Source organism: Trachypithecus francoisi, unplaced genomic scaffold (genome assembly GCF_009764315.1).
Source record: "Trachypithecus francoisi isolate TF-2019V2 unplaced genomic scaffold, Tfra_2.0 Lachesis_group8, whole genome shotgun sequence".
Lineage (NCBI taxonomy): Eukaryota > Metazoa > Chordata > Mammalia > Primates > Cercopithecidae > Trachypithecus > Trachypithecus francoisi.
In genome coordinates this window covers 79,217,358-79,240,634 of record NW_022681473.1, presented here as the reverse complement: position 1 = coordinate 79,240,634, position 23,277 = coordinate 79,217,358, and the positions used below count along the sequence as shown (strand labels likewise).

The 23,277-nt window shown below is 33.9% G+C and overlaps 1 protein-coding gene across 1 annotated transcript in view; it reads left to right on the top strand.

Moving 5' to 3' along the window:
• The window catches only part of NOX4 (NADPH oxidase 4), a 165,881-nt gene that overhangs the window by 114,187 nt on the left and 28,417 nt on the right, over window positions 1-23,277 (top strand). The window contains 2 exon segments of the mRNA XM_033205707.1: window positions 3,713-3,773; window positions 22,214-22,295. Coding sequence (XP_033061598.1) covers window positions 3,713-3,773; window positions 22,214-22,295 — 143 coding nt within the window.

Below are 23,277 nucleotides of genomic sequence, written 5' to 3'. Positions count from 1 at the left end.
GTTTTCTCTGTCTTCAATTATACTTCTCAAGTTAGTATTCCGAAAATTTGATTATATAATCTCTTCAATGAGAAAAGCACAAATGTCTGTCTTTTTATTATTTATTTATTTATTTATTTATTTATTTATTTTGAGACAGAATCTCACTCTGTCACCCAGGCTGGAGTGCAGTGGTGTGATCTCAGCTTACTGCAACCTCTGCCACCCGAGTTCAAGCAATTCTCCTGCCTTAGCCTCCCAAGTAGCTGGGATTACTGGCACCTGCCACTGTGCCTAGCTAATTATTATTAATATTAATATTATTATTACTTTTTTTGAGACAGAGTCTCGCTCTGTCGCCCAGGCTGGAGTACAGTAGCGTGATCTCAGCTCACTGCAACCTCCACTTCCCGGTTTCACACCATTCTCCTGCCTCAGCCTCCTGAGTAGCTGGGACCACAGGTGCCCGCCACCACACCCGGCTAATTTTTTGTATTTTTAATAGAGACAGGGTTTCACCATCTTGGTCAGGCTGGTCTTGAACTCCTGACCTCGTGATTCACCAGCCCCGGCCTCCCAAAGTGCTGGGATTACAGACGTGAGCCACCCCGCCCAGCCATCTTTTTATTTTAATATTAATATGTGCTTAACTACACATATTATTCTATAACTTTTTTAACTGAAAAATTGCCATAAGCATATATTTTTATTCATGTTTTAGGACAAGCAATAGAGCTATAGATATCAATACTTGTATTATTTCTTCCCTTTGCATCGTTTTCTAAAACAAAAAGACAGTGAGAAAACAATGAATCACCACAATGTGATCTAGCCAATATTAGTGAATCTGGATATTTTTTATGCAAAGATACTAAAATGTGATTCCAAGATCTTCATTCACGTTTTCAAACCACATACAATGAATTCATTCTTTATGTTATTCTTTGAAGCCTCCTTGCAAATATGAGGTCACATGCTTAAAGACTGTTACAGTCTGTCGTAGCTTGGAGAAGTATCAGTGACTTACAAAGACCTCATTTCCAAGAGGTTGAGAGAAACAATATTTTGTTTTATCCATTCAAAACCAGACTGGCATTCAAAGATATTTTGATATCTTGGACTGGTACTTAGAAAAGAGAAGTTTACAGTCTCCTATGATACCCAATGAGATGTTAAACATTGTGTGTAATTACCTTTTACAATATCTGCTTTGAAAAAATTGAATAGAGACATGAATGTTTGACAAAATATGTATTTTATTTTATAATGCATTATGAGATTAACTCAAGCCACATGTACCCTCAGGCACACAAGGACAAACATTCTTTGCCTTCCATTCTGAGATCTTCTTGGCTATAAGTCATCTTTTCATAATTTCAGATATAGTTTACAGTGAAGGACATCCAGTGACATGTGGACAATCAGATTGGTAGCTCAGATCTCTGTTGGGTATCTTGCATTCTGAGAGCTACAACTTTTATTATACAGAGACTCTGGCCAGCCTTCAGTAGTACATAGTAACATCGTGGGTTGTTTTTGCAGATAATATTTTATTTGGAGGTTTGCTGATGACAAAACTGTTTGCTTTCAGAGTTATTAAAAATCATATTGTGGGCTGGGTGTGGTAGCTCATGCCTGTAGTCTCAGCACTTTGGGAGGGTGAGGTGGATGGATCACATGAGGCCAAGAGTTTGAGCTCAGCCTGGGCAATATAGTGAAACCCCAACTCTACTAAAAACACAAGAAAAATAGCTGGGCATGGTGGCATACGCCTGTAATCCCAACTGTTTGGGAGGCTGAAGCAGGAGAACTGTTTGAACCAGGGAGGCAGAGGTTGCAGTGAGCCGAGATCGAGCCACTGCACTCCAGCCTGGGTGACAGAGTGAGGCTCCATATCAACAACAACAACAAAAGTTATAATCTAAATAAAACAATTAAGTACAGAATCACACATAAATAAAACAATATAATTTTAATAATAAATATGTTTAAACAATGTCATTTAAAAATATTTCAATTTACTTTAATATTTTATACTACTGTTAGCAGGAATAATCCTATAAGGAACACTGATTGTAAAGTAGTAGTTTGGACATTCCATGGTACGTTAATTCCAATCCTTGGACATAGATTATGTGCTTTTAGTTTGTTCATAATTTATTATGAATCAATGACAAATACCTACCTTTATATTTAGTGTTTTCACGGATTTTTCAGGCTACCTTTCCTTTTTGCCTAATGAGTTGTTAACATAAGATATGGTACCTTATCTTCATTTATTTCTCTTCTTATACCATCCCTAAATGACCTGCATTAACTAGTCAACACAGTGAGCTCTGAAGTCTTGGACTTGCTCTATGTAACCCAATCACTAATCACAAGGCCCTTCCACTGCTGTTTTCTTTCACCTGTGCTATAACTTCAGCCTGTATTTCCTTTTAATTCATATTGTGGCATACCGATTCTACTAATGATCAACACATGCCTTTTTTCCTCCTATTTCATTTGATTTCTTACACAACTCTCACCCATTTTATGTATCTTTGCTTTATAGAGACAGGGACCTGCAATAATTAATGATTAACAGACCTGGATCCAAATTTTGTCTTGTCTTTTTATTGGGCAAGTCAATATTTTAAGCCTCAATTACTCAATTTTCTTATCTATAAAAGACAATTCTGTAAATTTATTGCAGATTTTGAAAATAAATCACTTAACACTTCCCGTGGCACATGGTACTTGATAAAAGCTGGGTAGTCACAGGCAGATAGATGGTCCCTTAACCATAGCCCTTAGTTTAGGTGCATTATTAGAATTCAGATTTTATGGACTTTAAAAGGTATGCATATTTCATATCGTACTTAATATCTCCAACAGGATGTTAGTCAGCATGCTCAAACAAGTTGATAATTCTGTAGGACAATATTTATGTATGAGTTTTTACACAGAAATATTAGCCTCCCATTAATTCAAGTCAGATATTGTTACCAAATGAGTTATGAAAAAACCATTATTCAAATTTTGGAATTGAGGATAAGTGAGTAGGAATCCAGAAAACGAGAAGAAATTTTTCATTTTTCTTAATGTAAACTAAATTTTATTCTTTCATTTTGACTACCTGGATATTTTCTAGGTTTCCTAAATATGGGACTACAAGCACTTTTTTTACTTACACTTCCACAACTCATTCCCTTCCCCAGATACCCTCACCACTCCAGATTTCTTCTGAGAATTAAGGGAGGGAATGAAATAGAGTTATTTCAGTAGCAGCATAATTGTTGGGCATGGAAAATCCGTGTCATATTAAAAATTTTTTCTCCTTGGAATTTCTTAGGATAAGTATATAATATCTAGGGAGAAAAGGATACAAAAAAGCATTAGTTTTTGTTTCTTCCTTTGTGATTAAAAACTGGTGTTTCTTATATATATTTTAACTTAGAAGATGTTTTAGCAAGATTTGTGGTTAAATAAAATACACTAGCAATGTCAACATGTGTAATTTATTGTTTTATGTAAGTATTTTGGGGTTTTAGAGGAATGTAGATTGTCTCATTGACCTGTTGACATTGATTCTTTTTCTTCCACTAATAAGGATCTATATAGATTTTGGTCTGTTCCTTCCTATTATATATTGATTTGGGGGATTTGCCATCAGGATAAAAGTTGTAATTGAATTATAGTTTCATATTATGTAATTATTAATCACCATTGATTCTAGTATTTTTTTTTTTAGTGTCCAACTGAAACCAAAGCAACATTTGGGGTTCATCTTAAAATAGTAGGAGACTGGACAGGTATGTAGAACATACAGTTTTAAGATACGGTCTTTGAAAATCATGGAATGTAATAATTTGAATGTGTTTTAGTATAACTACCAGCATGTATAGAGATGTGTATGTGTTTCAAGCTGTTCTGTTTTATTTATTTATTTATTTTTGGCTTGTACAGTTTTGACATCTATGTTTTCTCTTTTAGGATGCATTTTTTTTGCAATCAGAATACCTTTGATATCAATAATTATTAATAATATACTGTTCAGTGTGCTTGCAAATCATAGGCTTCTACCTACTTGTCAGACGTGCTGGCAATAGTGAGAATGCTGAAATGTGTTTTTAGAAAACATAAGTCAAAGTAATCAACACCTGATATTGAGATCACACAAATCTTCCAGTTCTTGCATGACATTTTTTGTGGTGTTCCTGTATATGTAGCAGTATCTTTGGAATAGATAATTTTGACAGCAGGCCTATTGGTGATACTTTACTTGTCTTCAGCAAATACCTTTTATTACCTGAGAGATGCATTGTAGTAAGAGCTCTGAGTAAATAAAATAAACATTATTCACTCTTATATTAATATTTCCTTGACCCACCAGAATAATTGACAAGTGAGTACTCAGTAAATGTTGGCTTGTTGGTTGGTTATGTTGTTGTTGCAGGAAAGAATGCAGATGTAAACATGAATGCAAAACTAAATTTAAATATTCTTAGGTGCTAAACAAGGAGTTCGTATGTAAAATCTGTAGGGAACCAGAAAAATGTAGATTAAATGTGGTCTAGGGCTGTAAGAGAAGCTTCACAGAAAAGACAGAAATTGAAATGAAGCTTAGAAGTCAGGTAAATGAAGAAAGATATAGGTAATTTAAGTGAAAGTCACAGTGTTGTCAAAAATCAGGAAAGGCAATGATTAAACTCTCTTTGGAAAGGATGAATCCAATTGTTTAATCAATTAAACAAAAGCAAAGTCAGTCAAACAAAATGAAGCAAAAACAAAGTCAATCAAACAAAAGCAAAGACTTTGTTCTGGGTAGTAGTATAGAAAAGCCATTTAGGGCCAGCTTGGTGAAGATTATGAATGCCTCAGCAAAATGTTAGAGTAACCAACCAAGGGACTTTAGGGAATTTTTGAAGCATTTGAAGCGCTATGATGAAAATGGTATTAATTAGGTTGCTAGTTGGACAGATTAAAATCAAGGGAAGACTTGAAGGTACTTAAAAGCAGAGGGGAAGGAGGCCGTGGAGAGGTGGGGATGGAAACTCGAAGTAGTGAATTTGTGAACACAAGTTGAGAAGGTAGCGTTAGAAGGAAGAACCTAATTTCTGTAAAAACCAGGGAAGGATAAGATAATAAGAAAGACATGTTTTGAAATGAGGAGAACAGTAGTTGATATAAGGAGGTTATTTCATATAGTTAAAAAATAATAGAGGTATGTATAAAATGTAATGTCTTTAGAAAGGGTAGCCAGTTTAGAATTGGAGACTTAAAAAAAAAAAAAAGGAAGGAAATCTGCAACATAGGATTTAATGGGCAAACATCTAAATGAATTAAAATGATCTTTGAGCAGTAATGACTCATTTAAAGTAATGAAAAACTAGGCTTACAAGGATAATTTTCAGATGGTAGCATTGAAAAGATCATGGTCATCCTCTGATAGATATACACTGGTGGAGTATGAACATATGAATAATCACGATATGCTCGATATCAGTTGATATAATCACAGTGGTTTTTTTTTCTGCACTGTTCTGGAAATAAAGAATAAGGAAAGTTATTTTCTGATGAGAATCCCAATATAGTAGGAATTAAGTTCAGTCATGAATGGTAAATTGATAGAATTCTATATCTGAAAGAAAACATACAATGAAAACATAATTTAATTCATAAGATTAAGCAGAACTCCTGATGGTTTGTTATTAGCTATTGTTACCGAGTTTTTTCACAGTTATTTTCTATTACCAGTAGCTCATTAAAATAAATGATGTCTCACTATTTTAATCATCTCTATTATGAACACTTAGTAGTGTTAATTTTATCCTCTTTTTTTTAATGTACTATGCCACCGAGAGAAACAAGATCATTCTATTCAGAGAGTTCAGTTCCAGTCAGATGCTTTTCAATTAATAGACCTTCTTTGTTGTTGACTTGAAATATTTGTTGACTTGGAAAAAAACGTAAGCAGTCATGCAGAGAACACCTAAATAATCATGTCACTGTCGGACACTTTAGTTCAAAGAGATTTAGCTGCCTTACAATGAGATTACAATTATTGAAGGAAAAGTAGGAGCATTACCTTTGAAATCAAGAATCATTGGTTTTTATTCTAAAAGAATTGATTAAAACTTGGTATTAAGAGGAGTAGGTATAGGAAATACCAAAGAGATACCTAAGAGATTGAATATCAAAGGTTTATTTTTAAAAACTGACTGAGAGATATTTAATATGACTTTTTAGTTGCTGAAATATGTTCTGCATTGGCAGCATACAGAGACTAAAGAACAGGTTTAAAATAGCTCCATAAATGATCTCTCCAAGACTAATAAACTATACCAACTATAGAGTGCCGGAGGAGCAAGGGAAGCAACTATGCAGCACAAGACAAAGAAGCACCAAAGTCTCATATTTCTTGTCTAGATTTTCATTTTCACCAGACCTCTAGTTGCATCTCCTAAATATGTGGAAGACCTGTTAAGTTTAGAAGACCCTTAAAACATTTTAGACACGATTCAGCGTTTTTTCTTGAAATGATTGTAGTAGAGTAGATGGGGTGGATAACCCAAGTAGATTTCTCTTTTAATTGAATTAATACCCCATTACTCTTCTAGAAGCAGCCATTCTTTCCAGTTTCAAACATATGGTCAGAGATTATTGCCTTGATTATCATTTTAAGTGTACAGAAATGTTTTGTTAATTTCTTCATTACATATGATTAGTATTGATTAATGTCTGAGATAATGCTATACTCTTGCTTATTTTGGTGGTCTAAATAGCCACTTATTCCACAGATGTTTGTGTTGTGCTACAACAGAATTAAATACATAACATCCACGTGTAATTAATGTAAACTTTCTGCCATTGATCCCTTCAGCAGTTAATGAATTAGCAATAATTGTGAGTAAATATTCAATAAAGGACTTGTAGCATGTATCACATGATGTTTCTATGAATCTTGGGTATAAATTCCTGTATTGTCTTCTGGAAAAGCTTTCTACAGTGAGAAGATATGGTTATCTTTGAGGATTAAAAATGAGAAGACAGGGTCATATATTATTATGGATTTGCCTCAGTCACATAATATATTGACTACTCACAGTGAAGGTAATCTTAAATATAGGTTTAGTTAAGGACTGGGCCACAAAAGAGTTAATAACTCTCTTATTTGTTTCTATATCACTGTAGAAGCCAGTCATGTTTCAGGCTTTATTCAGATTTCTCATGAAAAGATTAAAACAGAATATGTGTTATGTGTTTAAAGTATTTTTTTTTGGAAACTCCTTGAAAGTCAAATTATGACCACGCAAAATTATATTAATGTTATTACTTTATTTTGACAACATATTTTAGGCCAATTACATCAACTGCCTTACACTAGATATCACTGTGAATGGCTTTTGGTTGCTGCAAAAAGCCAATAAATAAATAAATAAAACTTATTTGGATATATAGAATCTCACAGATTTTACATAATTCATATTAATACAATGTAAACTTTAAGGTTATAATATTCATTATCAACTGCTACATACTCAAAGTAGTGCCTGGAAGTACTCTTTTTGTTGTTACTGTTGCCATGACTAGTGAATTACAATGATTAGTCATTTGTGGAAGATAATATTTCAACTATTAACTTTGGCTAATAATCAAATGTATGTTAAACAACTACTATGTTCCAGACTGTTTATTAGTCACTGGAGATACAGCATTGAACAAAAGTGACTAAGTCTCCGCTCTTATGGAGATTGTGTTTTAGTCCATGGGGAGTTTATCATTTTTTTGGAGATGTTTTGGCGTGACTCTATCTCCTGCCATTTGGCCATGGTTTATAGGTTGTAGTAGCCTCACTGCTACCTATAGGGTACTACTATAGTATAGTATAGGATATAGTGCTACTAGAGTAGTACCCTATGTCCTACCAGCCCCTGTGGATGGTAGTAGTTTTCTTCTACTCTCTGAAATTTTTCACCATCCTCAATTTGGCTTCTCACTTCTTCCCTCACTTGAGTCATTAGTTCCCTCTAATGAACTTCGTCCGCTTAAATTATGCAGTCATGTTTCTGCCTGGATCTGCACTGTTACACAAGTTTAGAAAAGCTCTCTGAACAGAACCCTGAATAAAGAGGAGAAATATATAGGGGGATTGCAGTTGCAGTGTACAGGGACTAAAGAACAGGTTTAAAATAGCTCCATAAATGAGATATTTTAAAAATATATGTCTTTAAAAAGTTTAAGAGATAATAAAAGAAAGAGAGTATTTTATATCTATAAAAATATATCTTTAAAAAATTTAAGAGATAATAAAAGTAAGAGAGGATGTGGAGCTGATAAATATAGATCAATCTGGCAGTGTGCTTGGGTTAGCTCCCAGGGCTTGAGAGGTACTTGTCTTCCCACCTCTATGGTCAGTGAGGTCATGTCTGATAGCTTCCCATCACTCACAGTGACGTAGTTATTCCGCAGAAATTGACCAACATCATTCCCATGGTGTGAATATGTCCCCTATAATTCGTATGTTGAAATTTAATCACCAATTTGATAATATTAAGAGGTGAGACTTTTAGGAGATGATTAAGTCATGAGAATAAAGCCCTCATGGATGAGATTAGTGCCTTCTGAAAGGGCTTGAGGGATTTGATTCACTCTCCTCTGCTCTTCTACCATGTGTGTTCCTCCCCTTTTGTTCTTTTGCTATTCTGTTATATAAGGACACAGCAATAAGACACTATCTTAGAAGCAGAGAGCAGCCTTTACCAGGCCTCACAGCTGCTGATGGCTTGATCTTGTACTTCCCAGCCTTTAGAACTGTGATAAATACATTTCTGTTGTTTATAAATTACCTAATCTGTGGTATTTTGTTATAGCAGCTCTCTAACAAAGGCAACCATAAAGTAGGCCTTATATATTTATCTATTATTAGACCTGGCTATTAAACATTTGCCAGAATACCAATGGACAAATTCTAAGAAGTTTGTATGTAAAGCAAAATAAAGAAGTAAGTCAGCAGCTGAAAGGAGGAAATAAGGACAAGGATGATATAAATTAAAGGTATATGATTATTTTATAATAATTATAACAATATACTAATTATAATATATTTATACACGTATTTGAATGATGAGAATGAAATGGAGAGAGGAAGTTTTATATTGCTGGAGAGATGTGGGATATAGTTCCAGGGGCAAATAGAAGATGTCCAAGTTTCTGGGAGGAAAACTTCGGAGGCTTTCTGGGCCAAACTGAGTGTCAGAGATACATGGAACTTGCCTAGAGTGGGGGATTATTCCAGGAACAAAAAATAGTTTGAGTGGCTCAGAAGGGTGAAATATCTTGGAATGTCAGGAAAATGCCATGCTATTGGTGGCCTGGCTGGGGTGGCATCCAAATATTAGGCCAAGGAGGAGCTTGTAGATCTTGCTATGAAACTTGGTCTTTTCCCAAAAGATGCTGGTAAAATATTGAGGAGTTTTAAACAGTAACTGAAATCAAATTTGCCCTTTATATGGGTCACCCTGCCAGTGTTATATCAAATAAAAAGGAAGAGGACTAGGCTGGAGGCAAATACATCACATTAAAGATTTTTTAATGTCAAGCAAATGGAAGACTTTATCTTTTGAGTTTTGGGAGAGGAGTGATCTATGGTTGCTGCAAGAAGCCAATAAATAAATAAATAAATAAATAGGACTAAACAATATACTGTTAGCTTCATAAAAATCATGTCATTAGGAAGATGCAAAGGAAAGGTTTGGAGATGGTACATATTGCTGTGAATTACTGAGTGCATTGGAGACCAGTAAGTGGAGAGAGTTAGTGTACAAAAAGAGGCACATAGCAAATGGGCCTATTTCTAAATTCTTCCTGTTTCTACATTTCCCCAGAACTATGAGAATGATTGATTTTATAATGATCTGACTTGTGATTAGCAGTGGAAGATAAATGGCAAATACAGATGCAACTACCTATGTATATATCTAGATGGATCTGTGTCAGGATGAGGATAAACCTTTTATAGCTTAAAGTATATATACTTTGTATAATGAAATACTGTAGTTCTAGCCTCATGTGAGTCTATGTGGAAATCATTTAAGATAATGATGAAACTTAGCATGGCTTATTTGCTATCATAATATAATAAATCATTCAATGTATGTGAACTGGGCATAAATTCTACAGCCTCAGACATCAAGGAAACTTTTTTATCAGGAAAATGAGAAGCACGTTGCATGTGTACTACAATTTAAATGCCTATCTGTTCTCAGGAAAGAGGATACATTTTTTTCCCTTGGTTTCTCATTTTATGAACATTAAATATATGCTGTCATGTTTTTAGTAGGGGACAGCTCACTTAAAATGCCACAGAAATATAAAAATTGCTTAGTAAATAAAGAATTCACTAGTCATTAAGTTTTATTCATTCTAGCCATTTTACAAACCCAAGCATAGAAGTAAATATCAAATTTTTGTTTTCTATTCAATTTTCACAATGTTACTTTTTTTTTGTTTGTTTTCGGTTTTTGGAGACAGGTCTTGCCCTGTCTCCCAGGCTGGAGTTGATGTGGTCGTGGCTCACTGCAGCCTTGACCTTCCAGGGTCTATGGAAGGATCTATGGATCCTCACATGTCAGCCTCCTGAATAACTGGGACCACAGGCTCAGACCGCCATGCCTGGCTAACTTTTATATTTTTTTGCAGAGGCAGGGTTTTGCCATGTTGCCCAGGCTAATCTGGAACTCCTTGGCTCAAGCGATCAGCCCACCTCAGCCTCCGAAAGTGCTGTGACTACCAGAGTGATCTACTGTGCCTGGCCAAAATGTTACTTTTTAGTTTTGAAAATAAATTATACAATTGCTGACCTGGAAGTAGAGTTATTATAGTGAAGTGGTTTGTTTTTATGGGTTGCTATATTTTTATTAGAATTGTTCTGTTCGTAAAAGTTGTTTAGAGTTTCTGTTATCCAGTATTTTCTACTTTATTTTACTATGTAACATGCAAGAAAATAAGAATTATGAGGGATTTTCTTGGTAACATAATTTATTAATCAATGTCAAAAAACATGACATAATGTACTGAATGGCTAAGAAGGCATGTGTCAGTTTACGAAATGAGTCTAGTGTTAATGGACTAAGTCATTTCAAAGGAAGCAAAATGACGAGGGTTTTGTGCCATTATAGTTATTATCAGGAACATTTTAAAGTATTCATTTTCTTGATACACTTGCTAATAATTTTATGTATTTGTTTGTTGTTTTTCCCTGATTCATAGTCTTGGTCTTTGGTCAAGACATCCTCTATTTAAGAACAGAGAAGACTCACAACATGGCTGTATTCTATGGGCTTTAAAGGCCCGTATATTGCATGGCATTGATTTTATTTGCTCGGATCTTTAGATTTGAACTTCATAAAACATAAAAGAAAGTCTCCTGCTTGTTATTTGGGGGGGGGGGGGGCGCAGGGAGGTTCTTGGTCTTGGATAAAATGGCCTGTTTTTTCTTGCATATACACCTAAGAGGTATCCAGTTTGTGCAGAAACTAGGAACTGAATTAGTATCGAGCTGTGTCTTGATCAGTTTGAGGTGTTTCTTCTGATGAAAGCCAACACTATTTAAAAAAATACAGTTGATATGACAAATGAAAATATAACAGTTTTCTTAAAAGGTGGATTGTAGAAAGCTTAGTAGCAATAATGTGTTTATCCAAAAATATCTCTGTTATTTGCCTTCACTTTCTTTGAAAGTGTTTTTTTTTTTTTTCTACCTTCTTTCATTTTTTTGTTATAGTTTAGCCTCTGTGGCAATAAAAGAGAATTTCTATTTTGTAATAAATCCAGTTCTAGGCATTGATTCATTGATGTATTTAGAGGCCAAGAAGTCTATCTGTAGTTCTTTCAAAAACTGCTTTTGATTTTTTTAAAATAGTTCATTTAACAAATAAGAAGCAAAATAATGAGTATCACAGAAATAGACTTTTATCACTCTGCTCCCCTGAAAATAAAAGGATTCATTAAATAATTTTCCTTTGTTTAATACTGCATTGTCTACCTTCAGACCTTACAATATTTAAAAGTACCAGGTGTTGAGGCATGCAGATGGCATATGACCCTGCTAAACTTTCTCTTATCCTGTAATCCTTAGGCAAGAAGAAAGTAAAAGGAGGGAGGGGAGAAAAGGGAGTACAATATATTCTCAGGAGAGATTCAGGCAGTATGATGGCAGTGGAAAGAACCCTGGACTGTGAGTGTTTTTGTTTTGTTTTTGTCTTTTGTTTAAGTATCTTTGCCTCTTTCTAGCCATGTGACCTTGAGACTATCAGTCAGCTGGTTGGTTTTCAGTTTCCTTGTCTACAACATACCAAACTGAGCGAGTTGTTTCCTAATTTCTCAGTTCATTATTGCTGTAAAATGGTATAATTATTTTGAAAGAAATAAATTAAAAGGTACAGATAATTCAATTCCACATAACGTGTGAATGATAGTAGATAAATTTTGGTATAGTTCAGAAAATATACAGGAATACTGTGGAGAATACATGTCAAGTAGAGGATTTTTATGTTGCTTATTTTGTTTTCCTATTGGTGTTCTTATTCATTCATTAGCTCTGGTTGTACATACATCTCATCTGAAAATTACATGTATGAGTTTAGGGATTTTTTTCCCCTTATGTAAGACAATATAAAATTATGTTTTTTGTATTACCTTGACATGGCCTTAATATTTGCAAAAAAAAAAAAAAAAAAGATAGTTTTATATAACCAGAGCATGCAACTGATAGGGTTTTTTCTTCTAGAATTATAAATCATTTTATTTTCTTCTAGAATTATAAATCATTTTCATTTGAATCCTAGAACCTTATGACACAAGATTTGCCTACATATGTAATATATATAGGCAAATATGTATGTGTGTGTATATATGTATGTGTGTGTATATATATATGTAAGCATATATATACATAGGAGAGAGAGAAAGAAAGAGAGAGAGAGACAGGGTCTCACTGTGTCACCTAGGCTGGTGTGCAGTAGCATAATCATGCTCACTGAAGCCTCAAAATCCTGGGCTTGAGCAATTCTCTTGCCTCAGCTTCCCAAGTAGCGAGGACTACAGGTGTACACCACCACAACTGGCTAACTTTTTAAACTTTCTTGAAGAGCCAGGGTCTTGCTATGTTGCTCAGGCTGGTCTCAAATCCCTGGCCTCAAGCTTTCATATATTGGAAATGTAGCCATGAGCCACCACACCTGGCCTGCCTATATCTTTAATAAGTTGCAACTTGATTTCCTGGTTTATGTAAAGTAGTACTAATCTGAGTGCCTCTCATGTTGATTTGAAACCAATAGTTTAAATAGCAACTATTGTTACTATTATAAATATTGTTACTATTGAGTTACCATGTATTACTATGTATTACGAAGTATTATTATTGAGTTACCATGGTAATAAAGAACATTCCCTTGATTTAAACAAACTTTTCAGTAGGGAGATGTATACTCCATATCTTTCTAGTTGGTATGGATGTACTCGAAGTCTCCTCTTTAATTCTTCTTTTTAGAAGTAATTTGTTTTTCTAAGATTAATATGCATATTTCTAAGGAAACTAAAACACCAAATTTTGACAAACCATTAATTTCTTTAAATCCCTAGAAATAATGTGCTTCTTTCCCTTTTTAAATACTTTTGTAATTACATTCTAAATTATTTTCAAGTAGCTATAATGGCATTGAAGTTCTTTTGTTGTCTTGGCATTTTTTTGTATGTGCGTTTAATAAATAGAGCTGCCTTGATGATAATAATTTGTTTTATTCATAGTCTGTGACAAATAATAGGTACTCAATAAAATTTGTTAGATGAGTGAAAAAGTGAATAAAACATTATTTAACTGATGAAGTTCTGATTATACAAAATATTGATTTTACTTTCAATTCTAAATTTTCTGTCGTTATAGATTATTGATATATACGTAACAGAGCAAAAATATTCAGCTTATTTAGTATGATGGCTCAAAAGGGCTTCCTTTGTTGGTTTGTTTATTTTTTATACAATCTCTCCACTTCTTTTGCTTTTTATTACCAGGATATCCAGGCTAAGTAGACCGTTCTGTTCCAAACTCTCAGAGCATATCTTTAGCACTTATTTACTTGTGGTGTTTACATCTTTTGATAAAAAATTTAGAATGTAATTACAAAATTATTTAAAAAGGGAAAGAAGCACATTATTTAGACCTCTTCTCTACTAGACCTTTAGCCCACTAAGAACCTCACTTGGTGCCTGACTTACAGTGCATGCTCAGAAATGTTACTGAGAAATTACTTATTTTAGATGTTCACATTTTGTGTTTATATATTTAAATAGTAATTCCTAAATGTTGTGAGAAAAATCATTTGTACCATCTATTTCAAGCAGCATATGTGTCTGTTTGTGTGTATTGTGTGTCTGCATTGGTTTGGTCTTTTCCTTGGGAGGTGGAGGAGGGGATAATACTCCAAGATCTATAATATGGGGAGTATGAATGACAACTACTGTTAAAGATATGTTCATGTGTGGTTATGTGCACATCCATGCCTTACATCTACTCTTTAAACACACACACACACACACACACACATATATATACATCTACATCTACTCTTTAAATATTTATATATATATATATATACACACACGTATAGATAGATGATTGGTAGATTTCTTTTAGATAAGTACTAAAAATTACAACTCAAACAAATCTAAAAATTAAAAATTCAAACAAGATATAGATAAAATAAAAAACTATTATATATGATTAAGAGCCATCAGGCAATACTTAACTGATAGAGTCAAGATGGGCATGATCAAGACGCTGGACAGCGTGGCTAAAAGAGTAGTCAAAATGGATTGACAGTGACCACCTTTACATACCACAGAGGTGTTATTTATGTAACATCTGGAAAGTTCTGGAAAAAGAGAAATGATTTATTGCTGATCTTTGTTCTACTTAAACACATGCACATGCATCACATCCCATTGTAGTTGACAACTTGGTAGAAGTTCTCAGTACGAAGTGGAGATCTATGAAGCACTTCTGTTGCAGGTTGGATTAGCTAGAAGCTCTGTGTGTGTGTGTGTGTGTGTGTGTGTGTGTGTATAACGTAAAATGCTTGTTAGGGATCAATACCCATGACAAGAAAGAGAACAAAGAAAGAGAACAAAGAGGGTTTAGGTGAAGGAAGAATTTGAAACAAGGCAGGTTCAACAAAGTCCAGCCAAATAGGTGGGAAGATCTAGAGCAAATATTGCCGAACAGAGTTGCCTGCGTAGGGCTGAAATATCCTTGCCTTGTTCAGTCACTGGATGTGAGCTGCTCTGTTAGAGGTACTTACTTTGCATCTGAGGCCGACCCTGATGGAACTGACAGCTGGAGATTGAACTGCACTCTCCACAGCTGGGCAACGAGTTCTTCACTGAAGAGGCACTTTGGGGATACTTCTCTGTATCAACTACATGACCCCTAGCTTATTTTCTTATTAATATTTAATTAAAAATAAAATCTCATGTGAATATGAAATAGAGCAGGATGCTAGGACAGCAGGCATAAACCAGAATAGTCCCAGTCAAACAAAGACATGTGGCCCTGCTCCCTTTCAGTGACTTTAATAAGATTTCTTTTCATTCCTTGAACAAATATTCTTTTTTGTTTTGTTTTGTTTCAATAGTTTCTGAGGTAGAGGTCGTTTTTGGTTACATGGATAAATTCTTTAGTGGTGATTTTTGAGATTTTAGTGCACCCATCACCCAAGCAGTGTAGACTGTACTCAATATGTAGTTTTTTATCCCTCAACCCACTTCCAACAGTCCCTCTCTGGAGTTCTCAAAGTTGATTATATCTTCCTTATGTCTTTGAGTCTGCAAAGGTTAGCTTAGCTCTCACTTATAAGTGAGAACACAGGATACTTGGTTTTCCATTCCTGAGTTACTTCACTTATAATGGTGGCCTCCAGCTCCCTCCAAGTTGCTGCCAAAGACATTATTTTGTTCCTTTTTATGGCTGAGTAGTATTCCATGTTGTATATATACCATATTTTCTTTATCTATTTGTTAGTCGATGGGCACTTAGGTTGGTTCCATATCTTTATTGTTGTGAATTGTGCTGCTATAAACATACATGTGCATGTGTCTTTTTCATGTAATGACTTACTTTCCTTTGGGTAGATACCTAGTAGTGGGATTGCTGGATTGAATGGTTGTTTTATTTTTAGTTCTTTAAAGCATCTCCATGTATTGTCCATAGTCATTATGCTAATTTACATTCCCATCAGCAGTGTAAAAGTGTTCCCTTTTCACCACATCCACACCAGCATCTATTGTTTTTAGACTTTTTAATTACGGCCATTCTTGCAGTAGTAAGGTACCATTTCATTGTGATTTTAATTTGCATTTCCCTGATGATTAGTGATGTTGACCACTTTTTCATGTTTGTTAGCGGTTGCATGTCTTCTTTTGAGAAATGTCTATTCATGTCTTTTGTCCACTTTTTGATGGAATTATTTGTTTTTTGTTGCTGATTTGCTTGAATTCCATGTAGATTCTGGAAACTAGTCCTTTATCAGATGCAAAGCTTGAGAAAATAGGCAAATATTTTTTAAGCAACTAAAAGTTGAAAGATGGCTTAAAGATCACTGAACCCATCTGACTCAGTTGTCAGTTCAGAAAAGGAATTAAGAATAGAGGCAGACATAGGTCAAGAACTCAGGCTCTCTGACAACCAGTTGAGTGTTGTTTATTTTATTTTTTCATTTTCCAAGATAAATTTTTTTCTGCTTTATTTAGGTATAATTGACAAGTAAAATTGTGTATTTTCAGGGAGTACATATCTCTTGTATACATATGCATTGTGAAGTGATTACCACACTCAAGCTAGTTAACATATTCATCACCTCAAATAGTTACCTTTGTTGTGTGTGGTAAGAATACTTAAGATTTACTTGGCAACAGTGTCTTTTCTCTTATGACTTGTTGCTGCTAAATAATGAAAACTGTATGAGTGAAGAAAGATTTGTCCCTTGGTATATCCTTTATCGTGTATACTCTCTGATAATATGTCCTACATTAAGAAGTAATCCTCAGCCTATATTGCCAAAAAATGTGAAATAATATCAATATTATGATGCAATCATCTTATTGACCCTTTTTGGGGTACGAGGGGTACGAGGTACTGTCTGGTTCCTTGCAATATGACTTCTAATACTATTAATAGGTTACAATATACTAGGTGTTTTTAAAACTAAGGTAAACACTTAATAGAATCTTAATCTTTAATGATTCTTAAGGATTTCATTTTGGTGCCATTTAAAAAAAATTAAAACTGGCAAATTAGTGTAATGTGAGCATTAAGAGAAAGATAAAAAAATTACCTATTAATAAAAATGTGAAGAACTTTTATTCAAGTACCTTTTCTTTAGGGCAATACTGTCTCCCTTAGAAGTATTTTATATGACTTCTTTTATTGCCCTGAAAATCTAATACTCAAAACAGTTAAAATATTCATTTTTATAGAGGAGGTAATAGAGAGGCAGTTAGGGAAGAGGGGTTACCTAAAGGAAAACAATGATTTGAAATTGATAAAACCTGTCTGGGTCCCTCTAGCAATCAATAGCTCTTTCTTAGGTTACTGTTGAAAACAAAAACAAAAACAAAAAACAGATGACAGTGATCACATCTCTAGATGCAAAGGATCTTTAGATTATACAAGAATAGCATTAATCAGTGTTACTTTCGTCTTTTATATATTTTTTTCTTTCTTTTTTTTTTTTTTGTAGTGGTAAGAGGTTTTATTTTCTTCTCATCCCAGGAATAGATTTGCATAATGCTAAATTGCTGTGAGCTGAAATCATGCCACTGCACTCCAGCCAGGGTGACAGAACAAGACTCCATCTCAAAAAAAAAAAAAAAAAAAAGCCTACTGCTTTTTATTGTTATGTAAATCCTTATTGCATTTGGTATATTCTGCATATTGGGGTGGCTTAGAGATTGGTCATTTTCTGCAAAGGAGAACATGAAACACCTTGGCCACAAAAAGCTGTACAAAAAAGCTTCAATTAGAATTGGAAAGAGTATTTTATTTTTCTCATTTTTGTTTTCAAATAATTACCCATATTGTGTTACAGTTGATTAGCCAGAAAATGCAAAGTAATGTAACTGTGTGCAGTATGTTATCCAGGTCTAACAGCCTCATAATCTTTTTATTGATTGAATGGGAGAAAGGAAGAGTGGGTGAAAGTCTACAAAAGCTTGTGTTAATTAAGGTGTATCACCTACTGGTAGAAAATCATATTCAGACATTATCACATCGTTAGTCAGCTCATCACAGTACCACTTTGCAGAAAAGTTTTTTTTTTTCCAGTGGCTTTAATGAATTTCTTCTAAGAAGTCCTGTGAAATGCCTGAGCTGTAGTATTTGGATAACTGTGCCATTTTCTTAAACCATTTGAGCCTGCTGAGAAAGTAGATCATCTGGCTTGATATTTTGCTGCAAAAGAAGTAGCATTAATATATCTTTTTTTTTTTTTTTTTTACTTAACAAATAAAGCATCAAATTATTTTGGCCTTTTCCTCAGAATCAAATAGATAATAGGATGCTAATTAAATAATCGATAGGCAAAAATCTGTGAGATTAAAGGACTAAATAATTATAAATAATTTTTCCATTTACTTGAACTTTGCTAAGGATATATTTTATCATTTATCTATTTTTATAAAGAAATAAGTGAATAATCAATATGCTTTTATGAGATAAAATTAATTGTTCACATTTAATAATTTATTAATATGATAAAAATTAAATTTTTTAAAGACATGCTTTTAAAGTACTGCATATGTTTTCTGTTTATGTATATATGAACCCTTTCTTTTCTTTTTCTTTTTGACATTAAGTTACATTCTCCTTGCCCAGGCTGGAGTGCAATGGCATGACCTCAACTCACTGCAACATCTGCCTCCCAGGTTCAAGTGATTTGCCTGTCTCAGTCTCCTGAGTAGCTGGGATTACAGGCACCCACCACTACGCCTGGCTAACTTTTTGTATTTTTATTAGAAACAGAGTTTCATCATGTTGGTCAGGCTGGTCTCAAACTCCTGACCTCGGGTGATCCACCTGCCTCAGCCTCCCAAAGTGCTGGGATTATAGGCGTGAGCCACCATGCCCTGCCTATGAACTCTTTTTGACAACCAGGATAGCTATTCAAGATATGTTTGTTTGATATTCTTTGTATTTATGATAATCTGATTAAAGGATGTTCCAAATATAGGAACATTAGTTATAGATTTCCTTGTAGCTTTTTAAGTGACGTCTTTTATACTGCTTTTGCTCTGTGTGTGTGTGTATGCACGCACACGTGTGCATCTGTGTATGTGTTTTTAGTCCTGTCAATATGTCATCTGCAGAGATTCTTTCCTCCAGAATTATAGTCATATGTCCTTACGATTATGTAAAAAGAGAAAAACTTATTGCTGTGAAAAGGATGTCTTATATTATAGTTGTGTGCACTAAGATATCTGATTTTTGTTTCCTTTTAACAAGTTTGGGAGAAATTCACTAAATTTTAATTTATACCATTGGTTTTCAATGAATATCATAACACATATAGTTGTTTGATTTAACAGTTCTTTACTTTATATGTAAAGTTCTTATTTGCTGTTGGGTTTTGGCTTGATTTTTCAAGACCCGTTTTAGGAAAAGGCTCAGTGGGAAAAAAATTGAAAAGATAAAGCATTACACATTACTCATTTAATGAGTACCCCATAAATTGGCAAGTAGACTGAAAACCAAGAGTTATTATCAGAAAGTTTACTAGTAATTTGATTGAAAGAAATGTTAATTTTAAAAATTAAAAATAGTAACATCAGCCCAAAATACCAGCCAATAATATAATTTAATATTTGAAAATATACACTGATATTAAAGAGTATAATTGGAGAAAAACACATAGTTTTTTTGGGATTTCTAGACTTCAGAGTATAAGCACATCTGTATTTGGGTCTCATTAGTTCCTTCTCACCTATATTGCAAGAAATGTCAGAATTTTGAGAGGGGGAAGAAAAAAACAGTAGAAGCCAGTTATGTATCTCTGATTCAGTATGTTTTAATAAATATGAAGATAAAATATACATTCTGCTTCTCAGTAAGCAAAAGCCACTTTGTGTCTGCCATATTCCAAATAATTTAACATCTAACTATCCATAAACTAGGAAATGGCAATGGTCATCAGGTGTATATTTTCATTATTTTGTGGAAATGCTCACCTTCAGTTAGTGATGGATTTACTGCAGCAGGGGAGTGTTAGCTTTGCATACTATCTGAGCCTGATTGTGCGACTTCGTCAAGATGGGAGTATGGATCCATTTGCTGTTCATGGTTGATGTATGACCATTTGGTTTCCTCTGGGAGTTATTATGATTAACCTTAACAAACAGTTTTCTCTGTCCAGGAAAAATAGATGTTGGAAATATTTCTTCAACAAGTATTTATCCAGCGCCTTAATTATGTGTCAGATAATGTTCTGTACCTTGGTGGCACAATACTTATCTACTAGAAGAAAGAGGGATAGAGAGATAAATACATATAACAATAAAACATAGTGTGATAAATTCTGTGAAAGTGGAATCACAAGGTGTACTGGGAGTACACAGTCGGTCCAGCCTATTCCAAATAGGGCAGGAGGAGAGAACAAAAAAGTCATGGAGGGATCAAGGAAGCCTTTCCATAGGTATGACTCTGGAGGTAATGCATATCTATTCCTGAAAATGTGCATACTCTGTGCCATGCAGATAGCTATGCAATGTAACTATTTCCAAGGTAACATGTAGGATTCTTTCCTTTGTCCTTCTTTGTTTTTTTCCTTTTCTTTCTCCCTTCCTCTTCCCCCCACCCCATTTTCTCTCTTTTCTTCATTATGAATTCATATGCACTGAAGTTTACTAAATCAATTCTTAGCTCAGGACATGCAGTCATTATTGGTCTTTTCCTGGCTGTTATTCCTTCATTCATTTATTCATTTATGATATGACAATTAATACATATGAAACACCAACAGTTACTTAGGTTTACCCTTTTGCTTCTTTCGTATTTCATCCCCCTCTCTTTCCTAAAAGATAATCATTATTCTGAATTGTGCATGTCCTTCTTTTTTAATTGGTTTGATTTATTTCATATATATCATACTTAAATAATACATTGCTTAGTTTTTTTTTAACTCAATAAAAATTCTATTCTGTTATATGTAATCTGAGATTTTATTTCACTCAACATTATATTAATATGATTCATTATGTTTTTATTTGTAACTGAAATCATTCAGTTTCACTTCAGTTAATACTTCATTTTGTGAATAAGCACAAACGTCCATTCTGTCATGTCAGTGAGCAACTGAGCTGCTTCCTTTTATGTTGTTCTACGGGTGGTGCTACTGTGAACATTCTCATACTTGCTAAGACACATGTGAAAGTTTCTGCAGGGTGTATCCCTGAAAGGGGAAATATTGGGCCACAGACTATACAAAAGTAAAACTTCAATGATAATGCCAAATTGTCTTCAAAAGCTATTGTACCAATTTGGACTCCCACCAGCAGCAGATAAGAGCTTAGGTTGATCAACATCCTCTCCAACACTTGGTTTTGGGAGACTAATTTCTGTCAGTTGAATGCTACATGACATAAATGCTAGTTAATGATGTCTGGTTTTGATTCACATGGCACAGGTTACTAATGAGACTGTGCATCTCTTAGTATGTTGATTGGTCACATATGTTTTCCCTAACCTTTCAATGATAAGATTTGATCATAAAGATATATGTTGCCATTAAGGAAAAATATATATATTTTTATATTTATATATGAGAAATATGTATGTGTGAAATGTATATATTATATATATTTATAGGATAAATATAACTATTTCAAATATTAATCCAGGCTTAATTTTATATATTTAAAATAAATATAGGAATATATATTATTTATATCTATACCTATTTATCCTTAATGGCTACATATATATTTATGATTAAAATATTATAATCCATCCATATATAGATATATACACACGCACACATACACTATATATATATATTAGTAATACATAAAATGGTGGGTAAATTTCTAATAAAGGATGGATATACAGTCAAAATGGCTAACAACCCAATAGGAAATACTTCCATTTCGAAATTATTTTCATGACTTTTATCTTTTCACAGCTTGATGTTTATTTTTCTTTTGACAGAGCGATTTCGAGATTTACTACTGCCTCCATCTAGTCGAGACTCCGAAATTCTGCCCTTCATTCAATCTAGAAATTATCCCAAGTAAGCAAAAGGGGTTCCCTGGATTTTGATAAGGCAGTGGGCGTAGTGCTGGGAGAGATTTGGGCAGGCAAAAACAAAATGTAATCTTTCTTAAGATTTCTGAAAATCCTGAATAACTTACCCTAACTAACTAAGACATCTTCTGCAGTATAATGTCTCAGTCTCCTTGAAGCTGGGTCATAGAAGAAAGACTTACTTGTAATTGCAACCCAACTTTGACTGAAGAGATACTGCACAGGGCAGACAATAGGCTGTGTCCATCTATGTCTGGTTCTTTTTGCTTGATGCTGTATCAACAGGGACAGTATTTTGTCGGTGATACTTCATCTGATTTACTATTACTATCCTTTAAATGCAAGGATTCATTTATATTGTAGCAAGTCATTTTCAAAATAGCCACGGGCTAGATACGATTTTTAACAATCTCTATATATTCTTATTTATCATATTGAAAACTGAGGAAGTGAAATCTTCTAATGCTTTGTTATATGAAGCAGACCTTTCCTTCTCATAGATGCCCCAAGCATATGTACTTGTTGAAGGAATATGCCTTCATCTTCCTGAAGGTTAAGGAAATACCAGGCCTCTTATAACACATTTCCTTCCCTAAAGACTGATGCATGCTGAATCTTGATCATTCCTGTGGCATCTTGGGGCCTCATCTGTGAGTGTTTAGCTCTCTTTAATAGTTAGTGAAATAGAAAACAAACGCCATCAACTTAAAGGAGTAGAATTTGGTTTATACATATTTCATCTAATCACTATGCCAAATTCTTTGATTTCTTTGAGAGTTTTTTCAAGTATTCATAAACTTTGCTTTCTGGGGAAATTATTTTCCCTCTAATACTTACCTTTGGTAATACTCACTTAATTATGATCACAAAAATAAATATAGAATCCTAATTATATTGCTTGTGCATTGTTTCAACTTTTAATCCAGGCTTAATTTTCAGCAATAAACTTGCAATCCCCTGATAACACA